Below are 13,562 nucleotides of genomic sequence, written 5' to 3'. Positions count from 1 at the left end.
GTACGTCCGCCCAGAATAATAAAAAAAGAGAAGGTAAACAACTTTTGGTCCGAAGATGTATGTCCGGGCACTTATCACCTCTGTGTTGATCCAGCTCAAGAACTTGCAGTACGGCTAGTTCAAATTGAGTACTCGATAAGTGTAGTTGGGTGTGATGGCTCCGATTCTTAGAGTTGAGAAAAAACCAGCGCGGGAAGAAGTGTATCAAACCTCGCTAGAACCAAAGTACCAACTGATTGCCCGGGATGAGCTTCACGAGAACGAAAACAGCCGGGAACCTGCGCTGGCTCAGCTGAGAGAGTTCATCGTCAAACATCCCCAGATTAAGCAGTGTAGAATGGATTCCGCGTTCTTGCTGAGATTCCTACGCAACCGAAAGTTCAATGTGACGGCGGCGTGTGAGGCGATTGTGAGATACCTGACCATGAAGACACTGCATCCGGAGTTTTTCAAATTTGACCCACTTCGTTTGAACAAGCTCATTGGCGAGCACCTGGTGGTGCCTCTGGGGCAAGACGCCGAAGGTCGGCTGGTGCTGCTGATCCGGTACGGTCAGTTCAATCCCGAGGAGCATTCCCCGGAACGGCAAGTCAACATGATTGGACTGGCCATCGAGACCCACTTCGACAACGAGCAGTACCAGGTGACGGGCATTGTGGTGGTGATTGATATGCTCGGGATTTCGTTGGCCCACCTGGCTGTGTTGACGGTGCCCAAGCTTAAAGTTATGACCACGATTACCGGTGAAATGAAAATGGTTCGAATTAAGAAAGTGCACTTGCTGAGAGTTCCCTCGTTGGCGGCCAAGCTGGCGGAATTTTGGATCTCGACTACCCCAGCGAAACTGCAGCAGAGGATGAAGGTAATTAGTTATTTTTTAATGCGCATCGTTTTTTTTTTGTTTTACTTTTAATTTATGACCAGATATGTTGACGTAAGTAAAAAAAATGGACAAAGCATAGTAGTTCAGGTCGCAAAACACAGCTAAAATTTGATTATGCGATTATGTTGTAATATTGGAACATTGGTGTCTTCAAAGAGTTATTAAAAATTGAAATGGTTAACTTTAGAATTGATTGAAATAATTTGATGTTTGACGTTCAATATGTTTCAGAAAATCAGCTGCTCAAATTTTGTTTTATTTTTTTCACCTGCTGTTAAGTCCTTGAACTTTTTCGAAGATATTGAAGTTATGACAAACATTCACTTAAGTGAACGGGATGAATTCTCGCTAACTTTTTCATTGGTTGTTTCGAAAAAGTGCTCTGGAATTGTTTGTGTACAGGCAAGGTAATGTAATTTTGACAAGTAAACTCAGATAAAATTAACATCGATCTTGCGTATCGTCAGTGGGTGTGACATTGTTTCAAAGTAATTTTATAAGGATTTTACCGTTTCTCAGGTTCTTCTCAATGAAACTAAATTCTGTTAAAAGAATTACACAGCAAAAAATCCGATGGTAATATCGCATGCAAAAGCATGCACATCACCTTCGTCAAAATAAACACTTAATATTACACACTGCATGTACAGTTTTTGCAAACACAAAAAAAAGTTGCAACCGACGGAATTCAAACCCAGCAGCAACGGTAAGGACTGGCGCCTTAGCCCACTCAGCCATCAGACCGATGAAAAGTTGGAAGGATAAAAGCATACATGAGCTTGACATTTCGGTTAAGTAGGTTTCCCATACTGATGGGCTACATATTTCAAGGAGTAAAATCACATAAAATTGCATAAAATAATGCAATATTTATTTTACACCCAGGCCTTTTACACGCAGCTGGATTACTACTTTTTTAGCTGTGTATATGGAATTTTAAGATGACTTAGCTGAAAAAAATCGTTCCTGGAAAAATCCTGTCATTTTGGCAGCTGGTTAAAGTTCAGGTATGATTTTGCCCTCTCGAAAAATTCACTTTTTAATATTGTTGTTGGAATTGCTCGAAAAGTACCCAAATGTTTAAAAATTGTACCATGATAATACGATTCCCTCAAACAAGAAAATGTTTGTAAACTACCGTCAGTGAGGGTGACATTGGGTCTGGGGGTGAGATTGGGTCAAAGTGATTTTTTATGGATTTTACCATTTCTCAGGTTCTTTTCAATGAAACTAAATTCTGAAAAAATCTCGTTCCTAGGACGAGATTATTTTCGTTTTGTTTTTTTGGCAGCTGTCTAAAGTTGAGGTACGTTTTTGGTCAAAATTGACCTCTCGAAAAATCATTTTCCTTATATTTTTGTTGGAATGTTTGAAAATATCTATTTGAAATAATGAAGCATGTCAATACGATACCCTCGAACAAGAAACACTGTTGGATGACTTGTTTTTACCATATCGTTGTATTTGAGCACCATTTTAGTTTCATTTGACCCAATGTCACCCCCTCTAAGGGGTGAGATTGGGTCAATTTTCAAACTATTGGCATTTAAGCTAGTGTTCATCAAAATCCACCATATTTTGGGAAAATGATTTTCGATGTTATTTAAATGGTTTTGCCTTCCTCACTGAGGTAAGGCTATAATCCTGCTCTAAACATGAACTTTTTATTAAAAGCTCAAAGACCCACCTTCATGTGTACATATCGACTCAGAATAGAAAACTGAACAAATGTCTGTGTGTGTGTATATGTGTGTGTATGTGTGTGTGTATGTATGTATGTGACCAAAATTCTCACTGAGTTTTCTCAGCACTGGCTGAACCGATTTTGATCAAACCGGTTGCATTCGACTTGGTTCATGGTCCCATACATCGCTATTGAATTGTTTGAAGTTTCGATAACTAGTTCTAAAGTTATGTATAAAAATGTGTTTTCACATATATCCGGATCTCATTTATATGCATGTAAACGATGTCCGGATCCATCATCCGACCCATCGTTGGTTAGGTAATCGAAATACCTTTCCAACGAGTCCACAACATTGAAGATCTGGCAACCATGTCTCGAGTTATGACTACTTAAGTTATATTTATGTACTTTTTTGAAGCCGGATCTCACCTAAATGTTTGTAAACGATGTCCGGATCCATCATCCGACCCATCGTTGGTTAGGTAATCAAAATACCTTTCCAACGAGTCCACAACATTGAAGATCTGGCAACCCTGTCTCGAGTTATGACTACTTAAGTTATATTTATGTACTTTTTTGAAGCCGGATCTCACTTAAATGTTTTTAAACGATGTCCGGATCCATCATCCGACCCATCGTTGGTTAGGTAATCAAAATACCTTTCCAACGAGTCCACAACATTGAAGATCTGGCAACCCTGTCTCGAGTTATGACTACTTAAGTTATATTTATGTACTTTTTTTTGAAGCCGGATCTCACTTAAATGTTTGTAAACGATGTCCGGATCCATCATCTGACCCAGCGTTGGTTAGGTAATCAAGAGACCTTTCCAATGAGTCCACAACATTGAAGATCTGGCAACCCTGTCTCGAGTTATGACCACTTAAGTGATATTAATGTACTTTTTTGAAGCCGGATCCCACTTAAATGTATGTAAACGATGCCCGGATCCATCATCCAATTCATCGTTGGTTAGGTAATCGAGAGACCTTTCCAACGAGTCCAAAATATTGAAGATCTGGCAACCCTGTCTCGAGTTATGATCATTTTAGTGATATTTATATACATTTTTGAAGCCGGATCTCTCTTAAATGTATGTAAACGATGTCCGGATCCATCATCCGACACATCGTTGGTTAGGTAATCGAGAGACCTTTCCAACAAGTCCAAAGATTGAAGATCTGGCAACCCTGTCCCGAGTTATGACCACTTAAGTGATATTTATGTACTTTGTTGAAGCCGGATCTCACTTAAATGTATGTAAACGATGTTTGGATTCATCATCCGACACATCGTTGGTTAGGTACCGTCATCTGGGGTGAATCGGGACTACAGTCTGGACAGCAGTGTTTAGAGCACTTAAAGGTTTTAAATTTGGAAATGGATGCACACATTTTGTTGGTCTGAGTCTGTTCTATCCGAAACCAACATGAAAAATCAAAATATTGTGCTCTAACATGGTTAAAACTGCTGTCCCAATTCGCCCCATGTGTCCCAATTCACCCCAGTTGACGGTAATCAAAAACCCTTTCCAACGAGTCCACAACAATGATGATTTGGCATCCCTGTCTCGAGTTATGACCACTTAAGTTATATCTGTGTACTTATTTGTTTGGATCTAAAAAAAATAGCTGGCAAACCACTTATATTAAAAATGAGGAAGGCATCAACCACATTGGTGGATTAAGTTAGTTTTTGTTATTAATAATACATTACGAGATGTGTATAGTTTTTTGACCCATAGTCACTAACGGTATTTAAGAACAATTATATGTTAACAGATTTTCGATGATATTTAAATGGAAATTACTAGAGGCGTATCGTTTTTTTTAACCCACAGTCACCCTCACTGACGGAATTTCAATGTTTTACTGAGTAGAGCAAACTATTTAGCAAATTCAAAACTTCACAACAGGTTATCTATGATCCACGCGTAGTCAAATATTTTGGATGACTCTCTGAACTCACTCCATACCTGAAGTCAGCTGGCAAAATATGAGCAACATTTTCTAACGATCCCCAATCGGTAAGGTGTGGCCAAGTTGTGCAGGGTTAAAAGTTCTAAGCTAAATATAAATCCACGTGCCCAATTTATGCAAATGATATGGGCGCGATTCATATTAATGAAGGCCCTAGCTAGCGGATTTGTTTTAAATTCCTCGAGTTTGCTCGATTCCAAAATTTTAAATATTCCTGTCACGTTCGAAGTTCTAAACAAAGCCAAAATTATGATCTTTCAGCTGACGCTTTCCGATAACGTCTATTTTGGTATCGTTCGGCAAGTTGCTGGGGTTTGACTTGATTTATTTGTATGGCTGAAAACATTTTTGTTTATTGAAAAAAAATAAATAATAATAATTGATTTTACGTCATATATGTAAAGCTGATATCTTTAGGAAAAAAGAACAATGTTATCTTCTAAGCCGTTTTGACGCACTAAGGGATAAATTTAATCAGTGCGTTCTCCTTAAAACGCGAAGGCTATCAATATTCGGAAGCGGATGTCTGCCGAAACACTTCTCACCTAATGTTACCTACTCTGGTCATGGTAATTTTTTCGAATTAGGGAGCTCGAGAACTTGCCAGTTTGAGTTGGCAGTTCGTGCAGTGAAGAAGTTCGCGATGTCTCCGGTTCTTAACGGCCAGAGGAGTATATTCTCCCAAGAAGTGTATCGAAGCTCGCTGGAACCAAAGTATCAAATCATTGCTCGGGATGAACTCCACGAGGACGAGTTCAGCCGGGATGCTGCGCTGGCTCAGATGCGAGAATTTATCGCAAAACACCCACAAATCAAGAACTGTAGAATGGATTCAGTGTTTTTGCTGAGATTTCTACGAAATCGAAAGTTCAACGTGCAAGCAGCCTGCGATGCAGTTGTGAGATACCTGACGATTATCGCACATTCACCCGAGTATTTCGACATCGACCCCCACCACTCGGAACAGCTCATCAAGGAACGCCTGGTGGTTCCTCTCGGCGAAGATGCCGAAGGTCGGCTGGTGTTGCTGATCCGGTATGGTCAGTTCAACGCCCAGCAGCACACTCCGGAGCAACAAATCAGTTTGATTTCGCTGGCGATCGAAACATACTTCGACCACGAGCAGTTCCACGTGACCGGGCTAGTTTATGTGATCGACTATTTTGGGCTTTCTATGGCACATATCGGGGCCATAACGTTGCCCAAGTTTCGCGTTATCAAAGCCACCAACGGGGAAATGAAAATGATCCGCGTGAAGAAAGTGCACGTGCTGAGGGTTCCCTCGGTGGGGGCCAAGCTGGTGGAACTTTGGATCTCGATTATGCCAAGGAAGCTGCAGCAGAGATTCAAGGTAGGAGCCGGATGAGGGTTTGATCCTCCTTGAAAACCAGTGAGGATCGATTCGTTACCCAAATCTAATTCAATTCAGGTTTATTTGTGAATAATCAAGTTACAATGAGTTCATTTAGGTACATAACAGGGTTTTGCAGTTCCTTTCAGCTGTGTGTTACATCGTAGTTCAATCGAAGGCATTATTACTTATAACTATTGGATAGACAAGAGTAAGAAAAAGTTTTCAAAAAACTTACAGAAAGACCCAAATCTAATTTTGTCTAGTAAACATAAAAATTGTGTTTAAACTACCAAATACTCGAACCTCAATGAAATCATCCATTTGTCCATACAAATCACAAACCATGCATAATTTGTTTTCCTTCATACAAATTGGAGGGCGATACCAAAATATTATCAAAGTTTGTAGGTTAAGATATGGACTTTGCAGAAAAATATGAGTACAAGAAAAAATAAAAATGCTGAGTATATTATTTCGATATTCAAAAAAAAAAAACACTCAACTTTGACATGCTTACACCATTTGAAGTTTTGACAATACTGTAGGCAGGTACCCCCTACCATGTTAATCAAGTAGGCCCGGTACCCCCGTTGAGAATCGCTGCTGTAGGGAGACCATCAATAAACCACGTGGACACGTTTTTCAAATCTCAGAGCCACCCTCCCCCTTCTTGGACAATTTTCATACAAAAATAATCTTTTTTGTATGGAGCGTGGACAATCGCAGGTGTCCACGTAATTTATGGATGGTCTCATGATGGAAGTTTTAATTTATAAAATTTTCATAAATTTATATTTGAACAAAAATGCTATTTCTAAATAGCTCAAGAAAGTTATTGATCATTTGTCTTTTTAAAATGTATTTTTTCATATTCCGTAAACTGGGGTCAATCGGGACACATGGGGCGAATTGAGACAGCAGTTTTAACCATGTTGGAACACAAAATTTTGATTTTTCTGGTTGGTTTCGGTTAGAACAGACTCAGGCCAACTAAATGTGTACAATCATTTCCAAATTTAAAAGCTTTAAGAGCGAGTCCACGAACAGGGCATACCCCTTTGTATGAGACGTCGTTTGGACCTTACCAATCTGCCTGAAATTTTCAGGGGTTGTTTGTACATATAAAACTAGCATCTGGCCAAAATATGAGCACTCTAGGTCAACGGAAAGTGGGTCAAATCGGGACACAAAGTTTGAAGGTTCAAAAACGTCAAAAATCGTAAAAAGGCTGTAACTTGGGCAAAATTCAATTTAATTTCAAAATTCAAAATGCATCTTAAAGGGCTTAAAAAATGCAACAAAATGCAGGGTAGAGCATCCAAATTGGTTAATTCTAAAGGGCGTTATTGGCATTTTAGTGAAAAATAGCATAATTTTCAAACTGAAATAAAAAAGTGTTCCATCCAGATATCAACTCGTATCGACCTGCAGCTTGTAGGGGACATCTGGAACTAGGGGAAATCTACCCATTTTAATCCTAATAAGCGGTCGTGTTTGAATGATGTTGGATAATCTAGAGTCTCCCTTGAATTTTACTAAAACCAAGTACACCAACGAGTAGAGCAAGTTTTTGTGAACATTTCTGTTTATTTTCACTTTCACTAAAAGTTATTCTATTTCTTTACCAAGCATTTAACAAAAAAAAATTCCCAAGGGTATTCTAATCGAGGCGAATGCATTGGGCCACGCCCATTTTCTAATATCGGCTTAGTTCTTTTTCTTCCAACACTCTGTCGAGTGTTGCCATTTGCGCTGACAGTTCAAACGAACACTCACGAAAAGTGGCATTTATAGGGAAAGTTTCCTGGCATCGCTGGCTGTGCTGCTGGTGGTGTGGACGGCCAGCCTTTGTTCTTTTTTGCCTTCGTCTCTCGCTCGGTTTTCTTCAGCCTTCGATTTGAATGCAAAGTGAAAATTGAAACGTCAAACGACTTGGCGCGTTTGTTTTTTTGATGGCGCTTGCTAATTTATTACATTTTTCGGGATTATTCTTCAAGTGAGTGCCTTAATAATGATCAAAAGAACATGTTGCCGGTAGTTGGAAGCAATTTCATATCTTAAGCGCCGTGAAAAAGTAAGCGAAAGTGAAAAGTTAATTTTGGCGATATTCATTAAGCGTTTGAGGGATTCTCGTGTGTGTCACTGTGTGTGCCAACAAAATGATGAGAAGTGGTCTCGCAAAATACAAATTATGATCAAAAGTGCATTAAATGTGATCTTTTTGGCCAGTAAGTGGCATACATTTGCGTGCTTACTCGAGGCGGTGCTGTTGCTGGTAAGTTTATAGCCCAAATAGTATTTTTGGAGCTTTAATCGAGCATCAAACTCTCCATATGACGAAGATAGGTTTTTGATTGGAAAGGGTAGATTTCCCCTACCATCTGTGACTGAGACCGCTTTGGGTAAGGCAGTTTAACATAATAAATAGACACTTTAACTTTTAGTGAATTTTTTGATTGTAATTTTTTGCTTGGGGACCCCTTAGATCCCATTTTCTGATGATAATTTTATCATATTCGTGTTCCTGAGACAATTTCACAATAGAAACATACATAAAAATGTTTGTTTTCATCCATTTTAACCCTTTAAAAAATGAAAGATAAAAAAATTAAGAAGCTGCTTTTTTTCTGGTGTCATCTAGTATCCTTGGAAACGAACTTGATTTTCAATAAATGTGAATCAAAGTTTTTTTTTAACTTTCATTTTTTTTAGGGTTAAAATGGATGAAAACAAACATTTTTATGCATGTTTCTAATGTGAAATTGTCTCAGAAACACGATTATGATAAAATTATCACCAGAAAATGGGATCTAAGGGGTCCTACGAGCAAAAATTTACTAACCGCCTTACCCAAAGCGGTTTCAGTCTCAGATGGTAGTCCCAGATGTCCCCTACAAGCTGCAGGTCGATCCGAGTTGATATCTGGATGGAACAATTTTTTATTTCAGTTTGAAAATTATGCTATTTTTTAACTAAAATGCCAATAACTCCCTTTAGAATTAACCAATTTGGATGCTCTACCCTGCATTTTGTTGCATTTTTTAAGCCCTTTAAGATGAATTTTGAAATTAAATTGAATTTTGCCCAAGTTATAGCCTTTTAAAGATTTTTCACGCATTTGAACCTTCAAACTTTGTGTCCCGATTTGCCCCACTTCCCGTAGACCTAGAGTGCTCATATTTTGACCAGATGCTAGTTATATATGTACAAACAACCCCTGAAAATTTCAGGCAGATTGGTGAGGTCGATGCGAGATGGGTATGCTCTGCTCGTGCACTCGCTCTTAAGTGCTCTAGAAACTGCTGTCCCTATTCAGACTGTAGTCCCGATTCACCCCAGATTACGGTTCTTAAAAAGTGTCTACCCTCGTCTATTCGTTGATCTCTAAAAAAACAGATTTCTGAAAAACATTTCTACTTTTTTCTTTAAAAGGCGCTTTGTTGGACCTTTTTCAATTGTAAAATTATATATTTTCTATAGAATCTTAATTAATATGTTTGATTAACAATTTAAGTTTCCAGTTTTCATATGAAAATGTACGTTTTCAGCAATATTTTTATTGCTCCCATATTTTTCGGGAAAATTTAGTAGAGAGAGTTAAAATGTAAAATAAAATTTGCATTGACCTTAATGCACAATAGCTCAAATATGATCAATTTCAGTCCACTGAAAAATAAAAAAAAATAAAAGAGGGATGCAAATATCTGTTCAGAAAGTTACTAATCACGGATCAAAAAATCACTCTTCGGGATTTTTTTTAAATACCTTCACTTTCGTATGAACAGCCCCCAAGTTGGGGACAGACTTAAATAAACAAATCAATTATGCATAGTAATAAAAACATGAAATAAGCCGATTTCATAGAGAACTAGTCTAGTTTTTTTTCCTTTCATAAAAAAAAACTGAGTTCGGAAGTGAACGCAGACCATGGAAAAATACTAAAGCATTGATATCAGATTGATGAGAACCATATTATTAAGATTTATCAGTATTTAGTTGAAACAGCACTCATATACACAGAAAAAAAAATCAATTTTCGTAATCGTGAATTAAGTTCATGAGTGTGAGAACCACGAAGGAATTTATTCATGAGTATAGTTAAGGCTACCAACTCTTGCTGAGCAAAAATCCGTACACTTTTCCGATATGACACCATGGTGTAAAAAAAACTGTCAATGAATTATTTTGATAAATTAAATTTAATAAATTTGAGAATTGAAAATATAAAACTGTGTCGTTTTCACAGCTAACAAATTTCACAAAATGCTATCAGAGTGCTTATGACTTGCACGTTTAAAAGTATTCATAAAATAAACCGTGATTTGAATCACATCATTATGTTCTTCATTTTTTTTTGTTAAACGTTTAAAAGTTTACGAAATGACAAGTTTGCTTTTACGAATAATATCGTTCTAAGTGTTTTCACGAACACTTTTCCAGAGTTTTTTTTTATTGAAAAGGTCCTATAACATGTGAAGCACAACAGTTTATAGGACCTTTAAAAAACTCTAGATTTGCTAATTCAAATGTTCAAATGTTTTCACAAGTTTTAGAAAGCCTTTGGAAATGGATAAATATATTTAGTAAGGAATTTCTAAAAGAACAATTCTAGAGTTTTTTTAAAGGTCCTATCAACATATGAAAGACAATAGTTCAAAAACTAAAACTCTAGAATTATTGATAATCAAGTTTGAATTGAGGAAACCCCGGAAAACTCTCCCTTTTTAAATCAAACTCACAGAAAAATAAACATTTCTAGTTAACAAAAGCTTCGACCAAATCAAAAAGCAATTCAATGATTAAAAAGTTGTTAAAATTCCGTACAAATCCGTATTATGCGTAAAATTCTCTACAAAAATTCCGGCCTGTTAAAAATCCGCGAAGAGGTTCGAAAATCCGTATGGTAAGGAAAAAATCCGTACAGTTGGTAGCCTTAAGTATAGTGCATTTGCACTATAAACGTGAATATATTCCTTCGTGGTTCTCGCATTCATGAATTTAATTCACGATTTTGAGAATTCACCTTTTCCGTGTATGGGTCATTCTCCGTCAACTCACACTGCAGTTTCCCCGACCCCTCTTCGATTTGCGTAAAATTATGTTCCAAAGGGTAACTTTTGTCCCTGATCATAGAGCGTCCAATTTCCCGGGGTTATAAAATTCCCGGGAAACGTGAAATTTTCAACAAATTTCCCGGGAATTCCCGGGAAATTTTAAATTCAACAAAAATTTATCTGAACGTACTTCTGAATAATATTTTGCTACAAATTGTAAAAAAACGAAAAACGAAACTATTGGCACTACGCCCCCCGGGGCATGGCCTTCCTCTAACGTGGGATTTCTGCTCCAGCGCCTCTGACGAGACAGGAGAAACCGGGACCGACGTTTTACTTCACCATCCGATAGAAGCTCAGTGGATAAGGCGGGAATCGAACCCGCGTCTCATAGCATCATCGGGATCGGCAGCCGAAGCCGCTACTCCTGCGCCACGAGACCCATGCTACAAATTGTACCTTATCAATAAAACATATATTTAATATTTTTCGTGGACATTTTTTTTTATCAAATTGTTAGGACAGTGAAAATCTATGCTCCATAACAATAAATCGCTTTTAAATTTGTCTCAGTGACCATAAAGTTGAAATTAAAAAAAAAATATGCAGAAATAATGATTTTCATGGCAAATAACTTATGCAGGAACAAATATTTTCAACTTGCGAATAAATAGATAATCATTGAATTTGCCTTAAAAATCTAATTTCTATTTGCTTTTTAACTTGAAACAGTAATTAATGAAATCACAACTCACAACAACACAACAAGTTTTCGAATATTAGTAGCGAGTTTTTGAAATATGGTTGCATGGTATGATTTAGTTATATAACTATATGGTTTGATTAATTAATTAGATAAAAATAATTTTCATGGTGTAGAGCGGTTGAAATTAAAAGACATTATTTCATATTTAATCCTCTTACGCATTAAGTAGCAACCCTTTTTTTAATTTAATTAAATATCAAGTCAATTTACATCCAATTAGGGGAAGGTGGGGCAAGACGACCATATGGGGCAAGAGGAACAATCGCTCGTACGGCCGTAATTTTTACAATTTTGATTATTTCCAGTATGAGGAAATGTTGCTAGCAATGCAATTAGCTGATTCTACTACCACATAACCGCCAAAACAACGTAAACGCCACGGAGCATAAGATTTAATGAAGTTTTTTTACAAACCTTTATTTTCTTATAATATTTGGAAAGACTTTGGGTTCGTTTGAAGGCTCATTTTATCAAAATGCAATTTTTCCTAGATCAGTAGTGTCCCTAGCAATGACTTGCACCTATTATAAAGTATGATTAAACTTTTGGTTATATTTGTTGATAGCTTTTAAAAAAAATTGTTCAGGTGGGGCAAGTGTACCATATGGATTTTTAGTATGGAAAAAAATAGGAATTGCTGCAACAACATATTTTATTGGGAAATAAATACATAAACGTACTTAATAACTGATAAACAATTGTTTAAAAAAAATTCCATACAAAATATAGTGATATTATGAAAATTTCCTTTTTTTTATCTAAGTAATAATCTTTTTCGTAAAAACGATCAAATTTTTAGTAAAATAATATTCTTTAATCTAAAAATGAAAGAAACGTTTCAAATAAATCCTAATCTGATGTATCTAAGTGATAACAGTTCAATTGTCAGCAAATTAACATGTTTTTTCATGCATTGTTCCTCTTGCCCCAACAGGTTGTTCGTCTTGCCCCACTAGTTGAGTAGAACATACGGAAAATAAAAAAAAATAAAATATTTTTTTTGCATTAAAAAACAGGATTTTGATAGAACAAGTTTTCAACAAGTCTTAGTCAAGACCTGGAATAAGATGATTATTAAAAAATCCGACAGATTTTTAACGTTTTTAATGGGTTACAACGATCATTACCTTAGCTTGTTACACTTGCCCCACTTTCCCCTAGGTCAAGGTAAATAAAAATGTTAAAAAAAATCTCAATTTTGATCTTATATCTTAGTTTTAAATGATAAAGAGGTTGCCAAAAATAAAATAGTTAATATTCATTCCATAATGGGGTAATTTTAGTTGCAAAACATATAAGCAAACAATATTCCTATTCCTAAATTCTTCAGAAATAATTATTATCAGAATTAAACCATGACCTGAAATTTACGAACAAGCTGATTAGTTCAATATGAACAGTGGATTGAAATGAATAAAATCAAATCAGGTTCTCTTATTATTATTTTTTATAATATGAAAAAAAAGCCCGGGAAACGAGAAATATTTTTTTCCGGGAATTCCCGGAACGGGAAATTGGACGCTCTGATCACGAATCCGACTTCCATTTTTTGATAGCTCGTCATTTTATGGGAAATTTAGTGTACCTTCCGAATCTACATTACCCCAGTAGGGTAATTTTTTTATTTAGAACATTTTTTTTTTCATTTAAAAATTTCGTGTTTGCATTTCGCTTTGTTTCGTCGTCCGTGTCTGTCATGGGTGAAACGGCCATGATCGACAACGACCAACTTTTTCAAAATGTGTTATCGTAAAATCGGGATACCTCGTGATGATTATAAGCAAACCCCTTATGTTTTTTATAACAAATTTTTTGTAATTGTCTGCTCTACAACATTGT

The 13,562-nt window shown here is 36.6% G+C and overlaps 2 protein-coding genes across 4 annotated transcripts in view; both read left to right on the top strand.

The window, feature by feature from the left end:
- The window catches only part of LOC6052004 (clavesin-2), a 41,270-nt gene that overhangs the window by 9,003 nt on the left and 18,705 nt on the right, over positions 1-13,562 (top strand). The window contains exon 1 of one of the 3 annotated variants that reach the window (XM_038260665.1): positions 57-862. The exons of the other annotated variants lie outside the window; for them this stretch is intronic. Coding sequence (XP_038116593.1) covers positions 155-862 — 708 coding nt within the window. The 5' untranslated portion in view covers positions 57-154. Of the gene's footprint in view, positions 1-56; positions 863-13,562 lie in introns of those variants that run through there. 3 annotated transcript variants of the gene reach the window in all.
- Positions 4,992-6,013, top strand: LOC6052003 (alpha-tocopherol transfer protein-like). Its single transcript, XM_038260668.1, has one exon. The coding sequence runs from the start codon at positions 5,193-5,195 to the stop codon at positions 5,913-5,915; it is 723 nt and encodes a 240-aa protein (XP_038116596.1). The 5' UTR covers positions 4,992-5,192; the 3' UTR covers positions 5,916-6,013.

Source organism: Culex quinquefasciatus, chromosome 3 (genome assembly GCF_015732765.1).
Source record: "Culex quinquefasciatus strain JHB chromosome 3, VPISU_Cqui_1.0_pri_paternal, whole genome shotgun sequence".
NCBI classification, from domain to species: domain Eukaryota; kingdom Metazoa; phylum Arthropoda; class Insecta; order Diptera; family Culicidae; genus Culex; species Culex quinquefasciatus.
The sequence above is the reverse complement of the archived record's forward strand: the minus strand, read 5'-3'. Positions and strand labels throughout refer to the sequence as shown.

What these genes read in the sequence shown, in the direction of transcription:
- LOC6052003 (XM_038260668.1), top strand. Translation starts at nt 5,193, where the DNA reads ATGTCTCCGGTTCTTAACGGCCAGAGGAGTATATTCTCCCAAGAAGTG.